The sequence below is a fragment of the Notechis scutatus genome, chromosome 1, assembly GCF_049901735.1.
Source record: "Notechis scutatus isolate UNSWTSFEM ecotype Mainland chromosome 1, rNotScu1.2, whole genome shotgun sequence".
Taxonomy (NCBI): Eukaryota; Metazoa; Chordata; class Lepidosauria; order Squamata; family Elapidae; genus Notechis; species Notechis scutatus.
In genome coordinates this window covers 64,728,678-64,751,599 of record NC_142009.1, presented here as the reverse complement: position 1 = coordinate 64,751,599, position 22,922 = coordinate 64,728,678, and the positions used below count along the sequence as shown (strand labels likewise).

Here is a 22,922-nt window from a genome sequence, read left to right as displayed (position 1 = left end):
TTTGTAGAAACCTTGCTTTAATGTCAGTATTGTGTTTTTTTATTATATGATTAAACAGTCAGCTTCACACGAAGAAAATCTCTTTAATACTTGGACAGTAACAATATTTTGCTGTAAGTGATTCAAGCCGTGCCAGAAACTTGCAATATTTGGTTGATAAAGCATTTTCTGGAAAAAAAAATGTTGCTATGTAGTTTAATTCAGACGTTCCACCTTCTTCACAAATTGTCTGATGTCGTTTGCCAAGAGATCTGGTTCCTCAAAGGCCGCAAAATGCCCTCCTTGGGGCATGTAGGTATAAGTAACAATGTTCTTAAATTGCTTCTTTGCCCAAGAGCGTGGACAATGAAGAAGCTCATTTGGGAAGGCAGCAATGCCAGTTGGAACAGAAATGTCAACCCTGTGGTAGAAGAGAACATATTTAACATATCTAGTTCATTAATTTTTTCTTAGTTACATTGGTGTCAGTATAGGTCCAAGATGGTTTGGAGAATATATTTTCCCATATATAGCTGAATTATTAATCTTTTATCCAATTTTAAATTAATAATCTGCTCGATAGTAGCCTTTGATCGCCTTTTTAGAAATTGAGACTTAACATTCTCTGGGACATCCTACAGAATTAAACTCTAGGCATTCAGAACAGATTTCATATGAACAAACTAATTTTGATTATGGCCTTCACTTTTAAAACCAGCAAGCTTTACATTTATATCTAACATAGTTTCAAAACCAGAATAATTTCTTCCTCCTTACTTGGCATCAGGAGCGGTACTTGGATCCTGCGAGAGATTCTCTTTATAAAAACGCATTGAAGGCACAACGGAGGAAGTCACCCAATAAATCATGACATTTGTCAGAAGTTCATCCAGAGAGTATTTCCTGAAAAGAGGCATCACACTTTATTAGCAGATCTTAAATGCATATTCTTAGTTCACGTGTAGAGCAGAGAATAAATAAACGCTGAGCAACTATTGGCTGATGCTAAGAGAATTCACAGGATTAAATACTTGAAAGTCATCTGATATAACTTGCAACTGTTCATATTTCAGCAATATTCTCCAAATCATTGTAAGCCAGCAGTTACGTATTTGCAATTTCTCTTTTTCTTCTAATATATAGTTATTAGACATAATCATACCTTTCCAAATTCCCATCTTCCATATTGAGGAATGATTTATCTGTCCATGTGGAAAATTTCTCTAGGATGTATGCAGCAAGACCTACAGGGGAGTCATTCAGGGCACATCCTAGGCAAGAAAAGTAGCACATTTACTTTCATATTACTTGCTTACAGTAGAGTTAGAAACTCTATTAAGATTTGTGAGCAAGAATTAAGGCATTGGATTTTAAGCAATTCTCATTTTTGACATTATTATGGTGGCTTAACTCTTCTTGAAAGTACGAAACTAACTTGACTGAAAAAAACCTATCTTCTCCAATATAAGAAATGTTGAGTATTGGGTTGTTGCTAAATGCAGCATGCTAACTCTCAAAGCATCTGCACACACTTTTTTTCCCCATGGAAGTACATAATGTTTGAATAGCATCTGTAGTTCAGTTATAAATTTGAAATTGGTTTTTTTACTTCCGTTGTCTGGAGATATAACATACACAATGCAATCTGTAATGTGTTATCTACCGCTGAAATAATACCATTTCAGATTTATAGAGCTCAACTTGGTGAATTAAACTGGAACAAGGGTAACTAAGAGTTCTGAGGAGTTGAGTAAAAAAATTGCTTAGAAGTATACAATCAACGTATAGATTGGTTGCAGATCTTGGTATCCTTCCGATAGTGTAGTCATTATTAATGTGTAATTTTTAATGTAACACGAGTAAAATGTTAAGTTGTAATTTAAATTTATTGTCATAGTCCAACAATTAAAAAGGTGTGATTACAGTCTCTTGGTTTAGATGATGCGTATCGGACATGGAAGATAATATATATCTTCTTGGGTAGGAGAGAAAATTGAAAATGCTTTAAGATTGTGATTCTGCAATTTGGAATTAATTTTTTTTCAATCAAGCCAATTATTCAACATATCCTTTGTGCTTATTTTTGGTTTCAGTTGTTTAAAATGTGTTATGAAAAAGTTAAAGGTTTTCCCTGTCTAGTCATGTCTGACTCTGGGGTGTGTGTATGTATTCATCTCCATTTCCTAGCCATAGGAGCTAGCATTGTCCAAGGATATTTCCTTGGTCATGTGGCTGGCATGACTATATGTTGAGGTGCATGAAAAGCTGTTACCTTAAGTCAGTGGTTCCAAAAGTGGGCGGTACTGCCCCCTGGGGGCAGTGGGATGCTTGGGGGGGGGGCTAAGAGGCAAGGAGGCTGGCAGGGGGGCGCGAAGAGGTGGCAGGGGGGCGGTCGAGGCGCTGGCCCTGCAGGTTCACTCATTCACTGTAGCACCGCTCCAGAGCCGGCACCTCCAATGCGGAAGCGGTGTCATGTTACATGCCGCCATGGCCGCGTTCGATGTGCCGCCCCCCTGCCGCCTCTTAGCGCCCCTCTGCTGGCCCCCTTGGGGACGCTAAGAGGTGGCAGGGGGGCATTTGAGGCGCCAGTCCTGCAGGCTCACCCATTGACTGTAGCACCGCTCCGGAGCTGGCGCCTCCAATGCGGAAGCGGTGGCATGTTATGTGGCACCACGGCAGCGTTCAATGCACCGTCCCCCTGCCACCTCTTAGTGTCCCCAAGGGGGCTGGCAGAGGGGCGCTAAGAGGCAGCAGGGGGGCGTTCGAGGCGCCAGCCAGCCCTGCAGTTTCACCCATTGAGGCCCCGGCTCCAGAGCGGTGCTACAGTCAATGGGTGAACCTGCAGGGCCGGCGCCTTGAACGCCCCCCTGCCACCTCTTAGCATCCCCAAGGGGGCCAGCAGAAGGGCACTAAGAGGCGGCAGGCAGGCAGCGTGTCGAACGCGGCCGTGTAGGCATGTAACGTGCCACCACTTCCGCATTGGAGCCAACGGCTCTGGAGCGGTGCTAGTCAATGGGTGAAACTGCAGGGCCGGCCGGCGCCTCGAACGCACCCCTCTGCCGGCCCCCTTGGGGATGCTAAGAAGCGGCAGGGGGGCGTTTGAAGCGCCGGCCCTGCAGGTTCACCCATTGACTGTAGTAATGCTCCAGAACCGGTGCCTCAAATGCGGCAGCACGTTGGGAAAGGCCGCTGCCACCGCTTTCCCAAAGTGCCACCGCTGTCGCATTCTGTCTGTCCGTCCGTCCGTCCGTCCATCCATCCAAAAGGTCTGTCTGTTTGCCTGCCTGCCTGCCTTCCTGCCTACCTACCTGCCTGCCTGCCTGCCTGTCTATCTCTCTCTCCATCCATCCATCCATGTTCAAAGCGCCGGCCCTGCAGGCACATCGGGAAAGTAGAGCAAAGCCAGTCTGAGAGGGAGGGAGGGAGGGAGAGAAAGAGAGACCTGATGCATCAGATTGAATGAGGCCTAGTTTAGTCTGAGGCCCTTTTCCACATTGAAACATCTTTGCCAGCACATTAAAACCTCTTTGGCTTCTATTAAAGGTTTTGTAGATGAAACATGGTCAAGACTATCAGGAAGCTCTCACATTTTGTTGAGGCTTTAAATAGGATCCATTGGACCAGATCACCACCCTAAAAATTACTTTTCCCCAATGTATTACAGTGCCAATTCTGAAGAAGGCAAAACCAAAATGTACTGGTAAATTACAAGGAGAACACACACATACACACTCCCTACTAACCCTGCTGGAGCAGGTGATTGGACTAGAATATATATCTCATTATCTTTCTCCTCCCTCCCTCCCTCCCTCCTTCTTTATTTCTTTTTCTTTCTGTCCCTTCCTGCCCCTCTTTCTTTGTCCCTTTTTCTTTCTTTCCCTTTTCTCTTTATTTTCTCTCTCTCTTTCTCTCTTTCTTTTCTCTCTCTCTTTCCCTCTCTCAGGCTCATCCCTTTGGATCTGGGGTCGTCAAACTTTTGGACCTCAGAGACCACCAAACTCATAATTTTAAATCCTGGAGACCACTAATATGAATTTTGACTGACAGTGGCTTTCTGGCATTGGTGGGAGAGAGAAAGAGAGAGATCTGATCCAACCTCTCTCTCTCCCTCTCTCTCACACACACAGGCAGGGGTGGGATTTAGACCCCTGATCTAAAGCTGTCAAAACTCCAAAAACTGGTTAAGTAGCTCTGGGGAGGCCAGTCATAAATTAGAACACTTGCTAAACAACCGGTCATGAAGTGAGGACCACTTGTATTTGGTTTGCCAGTCACCTGGCCATGCCCACCCAGTCACATGACCAGCAAGCCACGCCCATCCAGTCATGGGACCAGCAAACCACACCCTCAAATTAGGCCACACCCAAAAAAATTTGAATCCCACCCCTGGATGGGGGGCACCGAGGATGAGTTTGTAGCACCAAGTGGGCAGTGGACCGAAAAAGTTTGGGAACCACTGCCTTAAGTGGTATTTATTTATATACATGCATTTGCATACTTTCAAACTGCTGGGTTGGCAGGAACGGGAGCTGACTCTTTCACAAGGTACTTGGGTCTCGAACTGCCAACCTTCTGGTTGACAAGCCTAGTGTCTTAACCACTAGGCCACCATGCCCCCTTAAAAGTATTTTAAAATCCAAGATTTGTGGGTAGAACAACATGACTCTGAAACTTATTGATTCATTGCTTCAATAGGTGCTACTTGCCTTCCTTAAAAATGTACATTAAATTCAGATTTGTTTCATCTTATGTCTTGAGTTTTTGATCTTTCATAAAGGACTGAGTTTACAAACCTGCTGTATCTGGTTTGGTACATTGGATATGCATATACCCAGATTCACGCAATATATGATATATGTGCTTAGAAAAAGGGAACATGCGCCGTGCATCTTCTCTAGTTAGGCCCACCAGCCATGGTACATAGGGTCCCAGTAGAAAATCTAACATGGCTCCGCAACCATATTTCGATATAAAGATCATATTGACATGAAGCCCTTTTACAGATCTGAAATCAAGGAAAAGAAGGTGATCCTAAATACACTTATTGGGTGGTAAATGAGACTCATTAGTAAGTGTGCATAATATAGCATGTTTAAAACAAGCAAAATGGAAGAATGTTAAGAAATGTGAGATATTGATATTGACAAAGTATATAAAAGGCAACTAAAATGATTGTTTTGTTTTAATATCTGACATTTTTCAGTTGCTTCCTCTGAGTATAGTTAAACAATCTAGAAATTCTTCATGAGGAAAAAGGCTAGAATCCACAATTCCCTTTTTAACATTGTTTGTTCTGATAATTTAATAATATTTTTGCAATATGTGTTATCTCTCCAGGAATAGATGAAAGAGTCACAACATGGAAAAACAATTAGTGCAGCTATATGATAATGGCTGCATTTTTAATTTGCACAGTAGAATCCTTCTTGTAAATTAAAGCTCCTTCTTTTTAGCAGCTCAACTAAGCTAGAGGATGGAAAATTGATAGTGCATACATCATCTAATCTAGATACCATGGATATTGCAACATTCCAGTTATGTTATATAAGTAAAAACACCTGAGTGAGTCACTAAGAGATCCCAACCACTTACTTTGGCAGCATCTGTGCCATGTTCTTGGTGATTCGGGAGCCCCAGTCTCCACCTTGCAAGTAATATTCCTGGAAACCCAGTCTCTGCATCAGCTTGTGAAAAATCCGAGCAGCAGCTATTGAGTCAAAACCTGTTAGTTGGGATAATGTGATATTAAAATGTGTTTGTCTTGAATTTAACATACATTAAGAATAAGACAAACAGAATAAAACGCAGATCTGACATCAGAAAAGTCAATATTCAATAAGTTTGTAGGAAGCTTTTCAAATTTATAGCATTCTGGAACACTGAAACTACTAAAAATGATTTTATTATGCTATGACTGAGTTTAATCTGTGGCATAAATAACAATGTGCCTTTTATCATTTGTAGCACTCATCAATTTATAATGCAAGAATGTATGTGTCCCAAGAGCTAATACAGGTAGTCCTCAACTTATGACAATAATTGAGCCCAAAATTTATGTTGCTAAGTGATACATTTGTTAAGTGATTTTTACCCCATTTTACAATCTTCCTTGCCACGTTTGTTAAGTGAATCATTGCAGCTGTTAAATTAGTAACACCGTTGTTCAGTGAATCTGGTTTTCCCATTGGTTTTGCTTGTCAGAAGCTCACAAAAAGGGATCATATGACCCCAGGACACTGCAACCATCACAAATGTGAGTCGGTTGTCAAACATCTGAATGTAAATCACATGACTTCAGGGATACTGCAATGGTCATATGTGTGAAAAATGGTCATAAGTTATTTTTTCAGGGCCATTGTAACTTCAAACGGTTACTAAATGAACTGTTAAGTTGAGGGCTACCTGTATATATAGCCCAGGTGTCCACTCGATGGTGCAAGTAGACACAATAACTAACTGCTGCCATTTGTGCAACATGGATTAAGCAACCCCAGCCACAATTACTAATTTGCCAATAGCAATAGCACTTAGACTTATATACCGCTTCACAGTGCTTTACAGCCCTCTCTAAGCAGTTGACAGAGTCAGCATATTGCCCCCAACAATCTGGGTCCTCATTTTACTGACCTGGTTTTATTTTACTGAGGATGGAAGATTGAGTCAAGCTTCAGCCAGTCAGAATCGAACTGCCAAACTGCAGGCAGCCGTCAGTCAGCAGAAATAGCCTGCAGTACTGCATTCTAACCATTGCGCCACCATGGCTCATAAATAATCTGGGTTTATTGCATTTCATTTCTCTCTTACCTCATGTTGATAATCTCTTCGCTTCCTATGCCTGAAGAAATAGTCCATCCAAACCAAGATCACAATAAATTCACTAACTCTTAAAATGCCATAAGACTGTATTGACATGCAGCTTGTATAGCCACAGAGTGTCCAACTTATTACTCCATGTTCCTCCATAAAGAAAAAAATTACACTATTAATTATAATAAATTAAAACTGTTTGCTAGGAAAATAACTTACCCTGCTGGTGGGGAGGCTCAGAAAAACCATAGCCTGGGATGGATGGACAAATAATCTCAAAGACTACATCTTCACTGTTTGAAAGATGACTGGACGGGCCAGTAAGCAAAGGAATGATCTTGTAAAATTCATAAAAGGAGCCAGGCCAGCCATGCACCATCAACAAAGGTCTGACAATTTGGTCTCTTGAGGTATGAGCTGGTTTCACATGAATGAAATGAACATCTATCCCTGTTGGAAATTCAATACAATTAAACAGTGAGTTATGAGAGCCAGTTTGGTATAGTGATGAAAGAAACTGGGAGACCATGACTTGTAGTCCTGCTTTAGGCACAAACCAAGATGGGTATCCTTGGGCCAGTCACTTCCTCTCAGCCCTAGGAAGGAGGAAATGGCAAACCACTTCTGAAAAACCTTGCCAAGAAAATTGCAGGGACCTTTTTCAAGCAGTCTCTTAAGAATCGGACAAGATTGAATGGAACATCAACAAAAAAAACCACCCACCGTATGGCAGTGGAAGTTTAATGTGAAATTCAGAAATGGGACACAAGATCCATTGTTCCATTACAGAAGAGGCGAGCTATATGTAAACTTCAGTGGGGAAGAATTTACCTTCAATAGTAGTTTTATAATGTGGGTACTGGTTAAGGATTTTAACTTGTTTCTGCCAGTCAAACTGATTTCTCCAATAGGAGACCACTGTCTGCAAATAATTTGAGTTGAAACCATAATGAAAGGCAGCTCCCTCTAGTGGTGGTGTATAGCGGGTCTGGTCAAGCCGAAGGTATAAATCCTAAAGAGAGGGAGACAGAGAGAGAATTTCTTATGGAGATGATATCATAGTAGATATTTTAAAAGAATGTTGTTGCTGGAGAAGGCAGCCTAAAATGATAGTTTGTCATTTTATTTGAACCCATGTAACACTGGAAATAACTGATGGCTGCATGATATTCCATGTCAAGGGTCTCAAACTTGCAGTGTTACGTTGTCATGTGACGTTAGAATTCTTTATTGGCCAAGTGTGGTTGGACACACAAGGAATTTGTCTTGGTGCAAATATACATAAAAGAAAAGATACATTTGTCAAGAATCGAGAATCATAAGGTATGACACTTAATGATAGTCATAGGGTACAATAAGCAGTCAAATCATACTAGGAAACAATATAAATCGTAAGGATACAAGCGACAAAGTTACAGTCATACAGTCACAAGTGGGAGGGGATGGGTGATAAGGAGTGATGAGAAGATTAATAGTAATAGTAGTGCAGACTTTGTAATAGTTGAACGGTGTTGAGGGAATTATTTGTTTAGCAGAGTGATGGCATTCGGGAAAAAACTGTCCTTGTGTCTAGTTGTTCTGGTGTGCAGAGCTCTATAGCGTCGTTTTGAGAGAAGGAATTGAAACAGTTTTATGTCCAGGATATGAGGGGTCTGTAAATATTTTCACAGCTCTCTTTTTGACTTGTGCAGTATACAGGTCCTCCGCTAAACCAAGTGTGGGCATGGCCAGTGAGTGACGTATCTGGCCTGCGGGCTGCGAGTTTGACACCCCTGTTCTACGTAGTAAGTAATGGGACCCATAAGTATGCATACAATCTACAATATATAATGAATGCCTGATGTATATTCAAGATGCCAAATTTAACATAGTTATTATACAGTGTGAGGTAAATGATGCACAGGAACACACAAGGGCAGACATGAGAAAATGTTCATAGTTAAGTTTCAGTCTGCCATTATGGGATTGAAGCTCTGCTTCTTTTTTTCAGCAAATAAAGGGGGTTGGGTGGATTGATTGTGCAGTTGCAACTGCAATCTTCACTTCTCTAATCTTTCATGTGAATCATCACTCTAGTGTATAGTTAATTCTCAAAGTCTCTTGAGTTTGCTCATGTTTGTTCATACCTGGATTTCTTTGTCAGAGGTTTTCACTTGGAATGGTCTAATTGTTTCATCTTCCTGACTTCTTGATGGTTTTTCACCTAAGCCCCACCATCCGTCTCCTATTTCTAGAGTCTTCATCCTGCGCCTTGTCAGTAGCCAGTAAATCAGGAGGCTTCCACCTCCTATAACACAAGAAGCTGTGATCACATTTTTCTGAGATGTGTCATAAGACCTACAAAATAATCAAAATAACGTGAGTTAGAAGCTGAAAGGAGCTCTGATTAAAGAAGACAAGTGACATTTGCAGCCAGCCCCTGCAGATAAAATGATGAGTTTGTGGGGAAAAAGATTTCCCAGGATTTAAAAATATAAATAAGTTTCAAGATAACAGATAATTGAGACAGTATGGATTTTATCCGGACAGGGATGTCAGAGAGTGGATCAAAAGAGACAAGATGAAAGCCACAGTCATGAGATCAAAGTTCTATGCTTTTTATACAATATATCTTGCATTGAACACGTTAGGTAAGGGATGGGATTTCAGTCTTCTGGCCACTTTGTTTTTAACCTTTCCTTAAAGACATCACTGCATCCTCATAGTTTTCTGCCACCCTTTCATGCTGATGTTTGCTACACAGCGGAAATGGCAAACCCAGAAAACATACAGCGGGTAAAGTGTGCAAGTCCTGTTTTTCTTTTTTTCATTAATATAAGGACAGGACAGTTTGTTTCTGATCTATTAGCTACTCCCCAAAGCATAAAACAACTTGTACAGAATCAGAGTTTACAGATTCAGTGACCGAAGAGCTTGACCATACTGAGTCCCAGCTAGCATTACCTAGATCAGGGGTATCAAATTCAAGGCTTAGATCTGGCTTGCAAGGCCACCCTGGAAACAGCGAAGGATTGGCCTGCATGCGGCCCTCAATGAAATCGAGTTTGATACTCCTGACTTAGATCAGTGTTTCCCAAATGTGACAACTTGTTGATATGTGGACTAACAAACTTAAATAGGTATTAGTCCATATCTGGGTGGAACTTCAAACTATTGGGTGTGGAAGCTAGCTGAGTAAAGAAGTTTGAAAACTTGTAGTGATTTGCAATACTGTAGTTACTGTAGTTCATTAAAGGTATCGGTTTTAAAACTTTGGATTTTTCACCTCTCATGATCAGCATACAGTAGCTACTACGGCTTTTTCAAATTTTTAGTAATAAATGGTGAAGACTTTCAGTGGAAAAAAGCATGTAAATTTCCAAAAACAAGAACACAACCTTTTATAGACAGTCAGGTAATAGCTACAGTGGGAGATGGTGTAGTGTGGTGGTGAGATTATCTCCCTGAAAAAGAACCTTAACTAAATGATTGATCTGTTAAAGCCAAATAAATAGTGCACATTTCATTTTTTAAAACCTTACTCCAGTGTCTTCTGCAAGGTCTCTTCAGACAACTATTAACTTGGTACATGATTTTGGATTATACATTTACTTTGCCCTGGGATCAGTGGCATATGAAGAAAACAACAACAGATAAATTATTTTAATTTCCATCCAAGCAGATAAATAATAATAGCATATCATCTATATAATGTTTGGGAATTTAAAATGTTTCCTCTTTTCATCTTTAAACTTAATTCTAAGGTGCTGCTATTATTCCCAAGTGTAATTGAATATAGGAAAGACAGTGACTTATGTAAGGTCATTTAGTGATTTATTTAATATTATTTAGTGCCTTCCTGATATAGGGAAGGAATCTTCTGTTTTCTGTAATGTAGCTGGAAATATTTCATGTCAGGGCAGTTTTTTAGGGCAACATTTCCTTAATCATTCCAAATCATTTTGAAATCAGCAGTATGATTGTCTTAACTCCTAGAGTGCTCTTTCAAAATGACCAGGGGAGGGGGGAAATTGTCGTTCACTTCTCCCATTCCTAAATTATCATGAACTCTGGATTAAGAAGATTACTCTTTCCCCACTTGATTTCTTTTCTGGTTTCCTGCAAGTTCTCTCTCTCTCTCTCTCTCTTGGATCAATCAAATATTGATCCATTAGTTGAGACAGAAATTGACTGACTGCTTGTTGCCTGAGCCTGACAGTCTGAGAAAGAGTGACTAGCACTGGCCCCAAATCACCCAGCCTTCTTTCGTGCCTAGGATGGTACTAGAATTCACAGCCTCCTGGTTCGAGCCTAGTGACTTAACCACAAGAGAAAAAACTGGGTCTCTCTTTCCTCGCTTAATGTCAACATGATGTTTTAAATGTTAGTGTCCTCCAGAACCTATCCATATTGTTTGATTAGGAAGCTGAGTCCTACAAGAGCCTGATATTTGTGGGTCCCGTTATTGATCTCTATGCTGTCTCTGCTGTTTCTGTATCAATTCATTAATAAATGGAGCTATTCTGATAATGCAGTTAGTGTGAATATACAGTATGAAACAATTGGATGGATTACCCCTCTCTTTTGCACATTATCATCTGGCAAGGAAAACTGTCCCACTGTGTATAAAAGTAGGCCTAACCACAGAACTCTGTCATTGCTATGCTCTTTTCTATATCCTACCTCTGCATGCCATTCAATTGCATAAATTAAAAAAAGTCAATCACAAATGGAGCCAAGTCATAAGTAGAACTTTTACTTATGATACCTGCCTTCTCATATATACATGCACGTGTGTGTGTGTGTGTGTGAATTCCATTTTTACATTCTTTCACCCTTGCACTAAATTGATAAGAGTTTAGGGAGATAAAATGCTTAACCAACTGAGCAGTTGCATAATTGCGATTAACCTTAGGCTTAGCAAGGTTTTATCTGTCTTTTGAAAGACTAGGGCAGAATGCCAGGTGAAAAAGCAGACCACAGACCAAAGGGCAGGTCCTGTGTCTGAAAACCCAAAATTGCCAATACATCCTGCTTTGATCTCACTCACTAGTGAGTGCCTGACATGGTCTCACTCACTAGTGAGTGCCTTGGAGGCCCCTAGTGATCTCACTCACTAGTGAGTGCCTTGGAGGCCCCATCTTCTTCTGCCATGTTTCTATGATGTTGTTTCATCTTAAAACAACAAGAAGCAATGGGTGGAAAGTAATCAAGGAGAATAGCCACCTAGAACTAAGGAGAAATTTCCTGACAGTTAGAACAATTAATCAGTGGAAGTATTTGCTTCCAGAAGTTATAAATGCTCCAATACTGGGAGTTTTTAAGAAGAGATTGGATAACCATTTGTCTGAAGTGATGTAGGGTTTCCTGCCTAAGCAGGGGGTTGGACTAGAAGACCTCCAAGATCCCTTCCAACTATTCTATTCTATTCTATTCTATTCTATTCTATTCTATTCTATCCACAGGCCATGAATAAATCAGGCTTAAGTCATCTAGGGATGCTTCTATATTAAACTGCGAACAGCATTCAATGGCAAATGCAAGGTATGCAAAATTTGTTTTGCTCTTCCTTCCCCTGGCTTGGCCTCCCATTGTCCTCAAAACTGAACAAACTAAAATTATATCCAAAACCTCAAATATGGGAATTACGAAGGCTGCCAAGTCATAAGTAGTTCTGTCAGGTTACACAATCCTATATTGAGGACGCTTTAATTTGAATTTCTACGCAAAACCAAGGGTAGCCGCAACTAATTCTCTGATTCTAAGACTCCATCTTTTTGAAGGATTTGCTTGAACCCAGGAGCCTGGAGGTCAGGGACGGGATCTGGCTGGTATAACTACCGGTTCTGTCTATTAGCATCACACGTGCATGCGCAAGTCGCGTGAGTTGCGCGAGTGCAATTTACAACCTGCTGAGCTGCCCGCTGTCCGCTGAGCAGCGCTGCGTGCAAGTGCGCAGCAGTTGGAAAAGCACCCTTTTCCTGCTTTTTCAACTGCAGCTGTGTCGCACAAAGCAGCTGCAGTTGAAAAAGCAGGAAATAAAGGTCAGGTAAGAGCCCGGGTCAGCAGCAGACATAGAACCGGTTCTATGTATGTTGCTCTTCGGAGCAACTGGTTCTACAGAGGTGGACAGAACCAGTAGAATCCCACCCCTGCTGGAGGTATGATAAAGCAGCAACAATCTTAGTGGAAAATTGGGACATCTAAGTCTGCGGCTCTGTGAAAATAGAATAGAATAAAATAATATAAACCCGATTTTGTTCCAGTTTTTATTAAAATATTGTCATGACATAAGAAAAACACAAGTCTCTTTTCTTCAAATGCACCAATATGATGTGGTTGGATAGGTACAAATATAGAACTGAAGTAATTCAAAACTGCCAGGCAGAGTAGCAGCAGGTGAGCAGTTTTGAAGCTGGGTACTTCTCACAATGCTACTAACATAGTTGTAGGTGGTTGAGTTAGAGAAAGAGAGAATAAATGCATATTTCACTTTATAGGACAGGAAGGTAGGTCTCTATAATTGGAGAATGGTGAGGTTAAATGTCACTTGATCCCAAGAACAGAAAGGTAAGTTGAGGCAGGACTTCCTAACAATAAAATTTGTCTAACAATAAAGACATAAATTGTTTAGTTGCATATTGTATAGAAAACACACATATAACAAACATGTCCCTTTCTTGCTGTGGTTTCAAATACACTGGACTAGGGTGAGCAAAAACTTGTTTAAGCTCCCTTAGTAATCCAATATCGGTTTTTGTTTAATATGGATGCTGCCCAACTCCAATCAGCTCTGTGTGGCTCACAATAAAGCAACATAAAACCCCTTAAATATTGTGGTGTGGAGATTTTTTTGTTTGTGAGTGCAGGCTTCCAAATAATTGACAGTCTGGTGGAATCATCTCTTCTATTCATGCTTTCAGGTCTTTTTTTCAATGTCTATGGCTTCTCTGATGATTCTGTGGCTGGGGTTTTCTATAGTGGCTAGGGTTTTGGTGCCATTGAAGTTGATGCTATGACCTGTGGCTTCCATGTGTTGGACTAGTGAGGAAGTGTGTTCCAGCTTTTTTACTGCATTTTTGTGTTCATCCAGGCAGGTACTTATTCTTCTATTGGTCTGTCCAATGTATGTGGCCGGGCATGATGCACAGGGGACTTCGTATATGCCTTGGTTTTCCAGGTCAATTTTATCTTTGGGGTTTCTAAGGATGGCTGCTATTTTTCTGTCTGTTTTGAAGGCAGTCTTGATGTGATGCCTGTGTAGTATCTTACTGATTTTGTCTGTAGTACCTCTTATGTAGGGCAGGACAGCTATTCCATAGGTCTGTTCATCTTCTAGGTCTCCATTATGTCTCAGTGTGTTTTTGTGGATCAAGCCAGTGATTTTGCTTTTGTGGAAGCCGTTGGCTGTCAGTACTTTAGTCAGGGTGCATAGTTCCGTCTGTATGTGTGTCTTGTCTGCCAGCCGTTTGTCTGCCAAGACACACATAAAGACTGTCAATTATTTGGAAGCCTGCACTCACAAACAAAAAATCTCAACACCACAAGCCAGGCAAACACCTGGGCACAAACAGATCCCCCCGATACCTCCAGCTCAAACACACCCCAACCAGGCACCCAGATGAAACCTAGCTTCCTAATAAATGATAGCCATCCATTTACTCGGAGCCAAGCCGCACTAAAAGCCTCCAATACAGGAACACAATGTTGCCAGCCAATCAAGACAAAAAAAGCCACAAAACAGACAGAAGATATTAGAAACACCAATCAAGCAGAACACAGCAAACTCCAAGACCAATAAACACAGACCAAGACTCCCAACCAATCAGGATGAAGAAAAACCATTCTGGCACAGTAGTAGGCTAGCCCCAAATTGAAACTGAAACAGCTGTAAAAGTCTGACTCACAGACGAACACAATACAGAAGCTTGATGATGGCAGATGAGATTCTGCCAAACGTTGCTACAACTTTAAAAGCACAGCTATAATGACGTGGGAAAATCCCGAACAAAGCTGAATACCATACATGGTAAGTACCCACTAAAACTTAAGAATATATATATATATATATGTGTGTGTGTGTGTGTGTGTGTGTGTGTGTGTGTGTGTGTATGTATATGTATATGTATATGTATATGTATATGTATATGTATATGTATCTATATGTTCTCTGATGATTCTGTGGCTGGAATTTTCTGAGGTTTTCATTGAAGTTTGCTATGTGGGCTCCATTGTTGGTTACTTGAGGTTTTCTCCCTTTCTGACGCAAAATTGTGTATCCAGGCGGGTTTTCTTGAAGTCTCATTCATCATCTTCAGGCTTGTGTCTTCACAGGGGACTTTGCCTTGCTTCTCGGGTAATGTGAGCTTGCAGCTATCTCCTCCTTTTAACTGCCAGTGGGGGTGTGACTTGATTGGGTGGGGGCTTGGCTGTGCTCTGATTGGGTGGGGGTGTGTTCTCATTGGTTGGGGTTGGCTGTGTTCTGATTGGTTGGGGTTGGCTGTGTTCTGATTGGCTGGGGGGGTGTTCTGTTCAGGTGGGGGCTTGGTTGTGCTCAGGCTAGTCTTAGTTGCTGGGGGATCTGAGCTGGTGAGCTGTGATCCTGCTTGGCCTCGCGTTCGTGGTCATGCCACATCCTCATGGTGGGCGTCAGTTCGCTTCATGCATGGAGGGGTTTGAAGCGGGCAGTGATGCAGCTGCGGTACGGCTTCTGGTCCATGGTCGTGTATCATCTTCTGTGTGGGTGTGAGTCTGCTTTCTACGTGGAAGTGTGGTGGTAGCATCTTGTGTGGCCCTCGTGCGTGTGGGTCTGGTGTCATTCTTCATGTTAGGTATTCGTTTGTTCATGAGTGCGGGTTTTCAAATGGCTGGTAGGCGGGAGGTATCTTCTCGTTTATTCATGCTGTGTGGGCGTTTTTCTATCTCTATGGCTTCTCTGATTATTCTGTTGTTGAAGTGTTCGGTTTTGGTGATAGTTCTGGTATTTTTTTAAAGTCAATCTCATGTCCTGTGGCTTTGAGGCGTTGGACCAGGGAAGAGGTCGGTTCTTCTTTTTTGATTGAGTTCTTGTGTTCTTCAATGCGTGCACTTATTCTTCTGTTAGTTTGTCTGATGTATGTGGTGGGGCAGGCGGTGCAAGGGATTTCATATACTCCTTGGTTTTCTAACTCGATTTTGTCTTTAGGGTTTCTTAGGATGGTGGATATTTTTCTGTTTGTGCAGAATGCTGTTTTAATGTTGTGTTTTTGGAGGATCTTGCTGATTTTGTCTGTAGTGCCTTTTATATATGGGAGGAGGGCTTTGCCGTTCTCTTGTTCTCTGTGTTGGATTTTGGTTGGGGTTTCTTTTTGGATTAGGTGGGTAATCTTCTTCCTTTGGAATCCATTGGCTGTTAGTACGTTAGTGAGAGTGTGTAGTTCGGTTTTTAGGTGTTGTTCGTCGGCTAAGCATTTTGTTCTGGACATGAGTGTCTCAGCTACGGAATTGATCTGTGCTGGGTGGTGGTGTGAGAGTGCGTGTAGATAGCTGTTTGTATGTGTTTTCTTCTGGTAGATGGTGTGTCCTAGGGAGCCATTGGATTTTTTTGTATGCTAAGACATCTAGGAAGGGAAGTTGATTGTTAGCTTCTGTTTCCATGGTGAATTGTATTTTGGGGTGTAGGCTGTTGAGGTGTGTGAGGAAGTTGTTCAGTTTTTCTTTCCCGTGTGGCCAGATTATGAAGGTGTCATCTACGTATCTGAGCCAGAGTTTGGGTTTGCGATCATATTTTTCTAGAGCTTGTGTTTCAAAGTGTTCCATGTAGAGGTTTGCGATGACAGGTGAGAGGGGTGACCCCATGGGTGCTCCTTTTATTTGTTTGTATTTTTGTCCATTGTAGGTGAAGTATGTATTGGATAGGCAGTGGTTGGTCAGATCTAGGATGTGCTTGGGGGGGTTGTATTTGTTTTGGATGGCTGTCAAGGCTTCTTTTATTGGCACTTGGGTGAAGAGGGATATGACATCGAAGCTCACTAGTACGTTGCTGGGTTGTAAGTTTTGTTTCTTTATGATCTCGATGAACTGGAATGAGTTTCTTACATGTGAGTTGATGGATTCTGCATAGGGCTGTAGTTGTTTGGTGAGAAATTTGGCTAGGTTTTGTAGAGGTGAGCCTATGGAGCTGACTATTGGTCTAAGTGGGGTTCCTTCTTTGTGTATCTTGGGGAGACCATAAAGCTTAGGGCATCTGGATGATTTCTCTCTGGGTAAGATTCTTTGCTGGATTTCTTCACTGATGGGGGAGGCTTTTATTTTGGATCTGGTGGTTTTTCGAGGTAGGTGGTGGGGTCTGTCTTTAGGGGTTTGTATGTGGGGTCTAGGAGTAGGTTGGTTAACTTGGTTTGGTAGTCAGATGTGTTCATAACCACTGTCGCGTTGCCCTTGTCTGCTGGTAGGATTATTATGCTGGTGTCTTCTTTCAGGTTAAGTAGTGCAGTTTGTTCTTCTTTGGATAAGTTGCTTTTGGGTGGTTTGCTAGTGCAGAGGATGTTGGTGATTTCGAGTCTGATTCTATTAGCATCATCAGGGTTGGTTTTGGTCAGGCTGGTTTCAACTCCGCATATGATGGTTTCTGTGGAGATGTGTCTTCCCTGGTCCAACACCTCAAAGCCACAGGACATGAGATTGACTTTAAAAATACCAGAACTATCGCCAAAACCGAACACTTCAACAACAGAATAATCAGAGAAGCCATAGAGATAGAAAAACGCCCACACAGCATGAATAAACGAGATGATACCTCCCGCCTACCAGCCATTTGAAAACCCGCCCTCATGAACAAACGAGTACCTAACATGAAGAATGACACCAGACCCACACGCACGAGGGCCACACAAGATGCTACCACCACACTTCCATGTAGAAAGCAGACTCACACCCATACAGAAGATGATACATGACCACGGACCAGAAGCCGTACCGCAGCTGCATCACTGCCTGCTTCAAACCCCTCTGACCCATGCATGAAGCGAACTGACGCCCATCATGAGGATGTGGCATGACCACGAACGTGAGGCCAAGCAGCAGGATCACAGCTCACCAGGTCAGATCCCCCAGCAACTAAGACTAGCCTGAACACAACCAAGCCCCCACCTGAACAGAACACCCCCCCAGCCAATCAGAGCACAGCCAACCCCCCAACCAATCAGAACACAGCCAAACCCCCCAACCAATGAGAACACACCCCCACCCAATCAGAGCACAGCCAAGCCCCCACCCAATCAAGTCACACCCCCACTGGCATTTAAAAGGAGGAGGCAGCTGCAAGCTCACATTACTCCGAGAAGCACAAAGCCGAAGACACAAGCCTGAAGATGATGAATGAGACTTCATCGAAACGTCGCCTAGATACTTTCAATTTTACGTGGGAGAAAACCCAAATAACCAAAGATCCACATACAAATACCCGCGAAAACCTCAGAAAACATATACATACATATACATATACATATACATATACATATACATATACATATACATATACATATACATATACATACACACACACACACACACACACACACACACACACACATATATATATAGCACCAAAACCCTAGCCACTATAGAAAACCCTAACCACAGAATCATCAGAGAAGCCATAGAGATTGAAAAAAGACCAGAAAGCATGAACAGAAGAGATGATTCCACCAGGCTGTCAATCATTTGGAAGCCTGCACTCACAAACAAACAAATCTCCACACCACAAGCCAGGCAAACACCTGGGCACAAACAGATCCCCCCTGATACCTCCAGCTCAAACACACCCCAACCAGGCACCCAGATGAAACCCAGCTTCCTAACTAATGATAGCCGTCCATTTACCCGAAGCCAAGGTGCACTAAAGGCCTCCAATAAAGTAACACAATGCTGCCAGCCAATCAAGATACAAAAAGAGCCACAAAACAGACAGAAGATATTAGAGACACCAATCAAGCAGAACACAGCAAACTCCAAGACCAATAAACACAGACCAAGACTCCCAACCAATCAGGATGAAGAAAAGAAAAAAAAAACCATTCTGGCACAGCAATAGGCTGCCCCAAATTTAAATCTGAAACCACTGTAAAAGTCAGACTCACAGACTAACACTATACAGAAGCCTGATGATGGCAGATGAGATTCTGCCGAAACGTTGCTACAACTTTAAAAGCACAACTATAATGATGTGGGAAAATACCCGAACAAAGCTGAATACCATACATGTAAGTACCCGCAAAAACTTAAGAAAACAAATATGTATGTATGTATGTATGTATGTATGTATGTATACCATAACCATGAAATATGACTTTTCACATACTAGGGATCTTGGGCCCAGGCACATAACCAGGCCTGGGCATATAACCCATTTTTCAAGATGTTACAAAACATCAACAGGTTCAGGCACAAAAGGTTGTTTGTTCAACAGGGTCGGGTTTACAGCAGAAAAACCATCACTTCTAGACAGCTAACATTCCTTGCTATTGCAACCCGGAACATGCCCAACCTGTCCAACCAGATTGGGTGAGTAAAAACAATCAGAACAAAACAATCCTTCAGGTAACTGAGTCCCAAAGCCATAAAGGGTTTTGAAAGTGACAATTAGCACCTTGAATTGCACCTGGAAATACATTAGTAACCAATGCAGCTCATGTAGCAGTGGTGTCAAACATCCAACATCTTTTACTACATTGTGCACAAGGTGAAACTTCTGAAGGCTGTTCAAGAGCAACCTCATGTAGAAGAGGATTGCTCTGGATTATACAAAAAAAATATTTCCAAATAATTTAGCATTTCAGAGTCCTTCAGCACCAAGGAATTTTAGGAATGTTAATTTGAAACAGACTGCAAGTTCACTTTCTCAATATTTTGCAAAGGGAAAACTGCAGTATGCTTCTTCCATTATACCCCTCAGTACAGAATGTACTTTATTCCATGCAGAAATGCACATTTCATTTTATCAAGGGGGTTTCTCCACTATGTTTTCTACGCCTGTTTACATAAGAGGCAAGAATTAAAAGGTACATCTATAGCCTGAAGCTGCAAGCATTGCAAATTCATTGCTCCATAAATAAAATCTTATTGCTTTTATTGCACCATTTCTGTCTACTACAATTAGGAGTGGCAGCTTTGATATTGAGGTTCTCCACTTCCCTCCAGCAGCAGTACAATTAGTGCTTCTTCCTTGGTAGAAATCCAGGCAAAACTCAACTGCCTGTCACTCAAATGCCGCCCTTTGCCCAGTTTGGTTGCCACTTTTTACACTCACCGGACAGTCTCCAGAAGCTGCTGCCACATGTCTGCAGCTAAGAGCCACAAATGAATTCAACTTAGCTTGTGCTGGGTTGAAATATTTCTGGATACTTCCTGCTTCAGCTGACCTCTGGTATGTTGACTGAAGGATATAGACTATGAAGTTAACATAGTCTTTTACTGCCACCTACTGTCTAAAACCTGTTTCCATGGTTGCTTATGAAAGAACTTGGGCCGTATTCCCCAAAGCTACCGCCGAAACAGGGAAGCTGGATTAGACTTAACAAAGGTCAGGTTCAAGTTCACCCTCAACTATGAAAATTCATTGAATAGCTTTGGGCAGATGACCATTATTCAACTTACCCTAGCCAATATTTTATTTTGGGGGGAAAAAATGAAGGAAGGAGTCTTGATGAATACCATTTATTTTGTTTTTTCTCAATTTTCAAACCTTTATTGTCAGAGTACAACATGAATACCATGAGATTGGCTGAGCCTCCCTTTGTGCACCCCCCCCAATACAATACAACTCACAGTGAAAAACAGAAAATCCCTAACCCAGTAAATCCTACTAACAAACACACAATCTATTGCACCCTGTGAATTTATTGCACGTCACAACGGCCCTGCAAGTCAATCATACTATATTATTGTAAAGTTATTTTCCATTCAGCAGTCTGACAGCCCACGGATAAAAACTGTTTTTCAGCCTGTTTGTGCGGCTGTCTATGCTTCTATATCTCCTTCCCGATGGTAGGAGTGCTGACCAGGGTGTGAGATGTCCCTGGAGTAAAGGCAATATATAAATATAGCAAATAGATCAGTTACATGTGTCTATTCTTGGCTTTTGTACACCACCAAAGTTGAGGCGTTTGTGGTGTTTTTTTTTAGATGGGTGGCTATACAAATTTGATAAATAAATAAGGTCATGGTGGAACCATGTCAAAAACACATTGTAATCTTCTTGGTATATAAATCTGGTCAAAGCACCTCAAAACATCCTACCCTTTTCTTCTAGGCAAGGCATTTGAGACCTTTGATCATTTTGTTAGCTCCTTTGCACTTTCTTCAATTCATATATACACACAGAGAGTAAATAAGGTGATCAGAACTGTACAGATGGTTTTAGATTCAAACATGTATTATAACTTCTTTCTCCCATCTATTAGGGCTGTGCACAAAACATGAAGTAAATCAGAAGATGCATCAGATCATGATTCAGCAGAACCAAAGCCCAGGACATTTTGGATGTTCTGGGATTCATCACAAACAAAATCCAGTAAGAGCTTCTTGGGCAACTAAGGAAAGGCTGATGTGCTTTGTTCTCCCCCCAAATGACCAGTTTTTCCAATAATTTGCCTTTCCTACCCACCCTTATCCCTTTATACCCTTGGTTTCAAGCACAGCATATCCAACTGGCTGGAAATACTCCCTCCCACTCTTTCCCCCATCTTTCTACTTCCTCTCTAACCCTACTTCCTTTCCGTTGATGCATGATGCAGACAACCTTCATAGTTTTTGTTTTTTTTCATCCCAAAATACAGTATTTCTGCCTGGGATAGATGTATTTCAGTCCATGCTTGGAATTACTTGAAACTAGCTTTTTCATGCTCAGAAAATTCGGTGCACAGAACCTTTTAAAGTATCCCTAACAATGTATATACTGTAGTTACATTGTGGAATTTGCTGCTATTAGATATGGTGACGGTGATCAGTTTAGACAGTTTTTAAAATCAGTCAGTCAAATACATGGACAATAAGTGGTATCTGAGGACTTTCCCCCAAGCTGCCCTGGGTAAATGTGAGAACAAAGGTAAGGAAAAGACTATTTTTCCAATGAGAAAACTGTTCAAGTGTGTGCATTTTCCTGAGAATAGAAATCTAGTTTGAGCAAGGATTAGTTTGAGCAAGTCATCACTTGTGTCGGGGGCGCCTGTGGTGGCTCAAGTGCTCTGCTGGCTCCCAAGCTCTATTTTCAGTTGCTATGGCCTCCTGCAACCCTCTGCCAGTGAAGACAGAGCTCAGGAGTGCTGCATGCAGCCCTCCCGATCTCTGTTTCGCTGGCAGAGGCACTATGGGCTGGTCCTTCATTGTTTCCAGGGTTGCCCGTGGGCCAGATCTAAGCACCCCGTGGGCCAGATCTGGCCCCCGGGCCTTGAGTTTGACATCCCTGTTCTACAGTGTTATCTTTGCGCTCTTCTACGTTGACAGAGAGGTTGAAGTGTTGAGTGGAAATGTGCGTAGTGGTGAGAGGGAAGTAGATTTCTAAGGTAGCAAAGGCTATGCATTGATGCTTACAACTCATTAGTGCTGGTTTCCAGTTGCCATCTTGTAATAGGCTTGAATATCTAAAGCAGTGGAGGCATGGTAAAGACTTTAGACAGTAGGGATGAAAAATAGTGTTTGCTGCTGGGTCTTTCTAACTTTCTGATATATATTTTCCTCGGAGAACAGTTTCTAGTATTGTTCTGTCTGTTGCTACCCATAGCTATACTGTATACTATACACCTCTCTCATGCTTGGTTTATTAATTTTCTAAATTACAATGTGATAGGTTTCTTCAAAACCTCTCACCATTTTGTTTACCCTTTCCTATACCTTTATCATTCTGAACAGGTCATCTTCCTCCTGTTTGCTGCAAGGCTGTTCACATTCAAAAGGTACATTCTAATTTGTTTTGAAATTATCTGAAAGAGCGACATAGAAGGTTTTCATCTGGATAAGGACAAACTCAAATGAGCTGAGAGGTTAATGTAGGCTGGTCTGCCTAAGCAAATAGAGCATCAGGAGAACAACAGCTGCAGTGGGCTTCTTCCCAGAAATGGGATGGACATCCCTAGAAAACATCTGTGCTTGTTTAATCCTTTGTTCCTTTGTGTTTTGGA

General features: G+C 41.7%; 1 protein-coding gene across 1 annotated transcript; it reads right to left on the bottom strand.

Moving 5' to 3' along the window:
- Window positions 1–20,176, bottom strand: LOC113420917 (epoxide hydrolase 1-like). Its single transcript, XM_026681064.2, has 9 exons — window positions 20,054–20,176; window positions 8,913–9,123; window positions 7,618–7,798; window positions 7,006–7,236; window positions 5,572–5,701; window positions 4,773–4,984; window positions 1,142–1,250; window positions 757–882; window positions 1–400 (listed from the first exon to the last, which is right to left on the bottom strand). The coding sequence occupies exons 1-9, from the start codon at window positions 20,080–20,082 to the stop codon at window positions 196–198; spliced, it is 1,434 nt and encodes a 477-aa protein (XP_026536849.1). The 5' UTR covers window positions 20,083–20,176; the 3' UTR covers window positions 1–195.
- Between the last annotated feature and the right edge of the window lie 2,746 nt (window positions 20,177–22,922).

What these genes read in the sequence shown, in the direction of transcription:
- LOC113420917 (XM_026681064.2), bottom strand. Translation starts at nt 20,082, where the DNA reads ATGTGGCAGCAGCTTCTGGAGACTGTCCG. An exon ending in TTATAAAACTACTATTGAAG is followed by an intron (nt 7,237 to 7,617) that starts GTAAATTCTTCC and finishes AATTTCCAACAG; the next exon opens with GGATAGATGTTCATTTCATT. An exon ending in TGAGCCTCCCCACCAGCAGG is followed by an intron (nt 5,702 to 7,005) that starts GTAAGTTATTTT and finishes CCCAACTAACAG; the next exon opens with GTTTTGACTCAATAGCTGCT.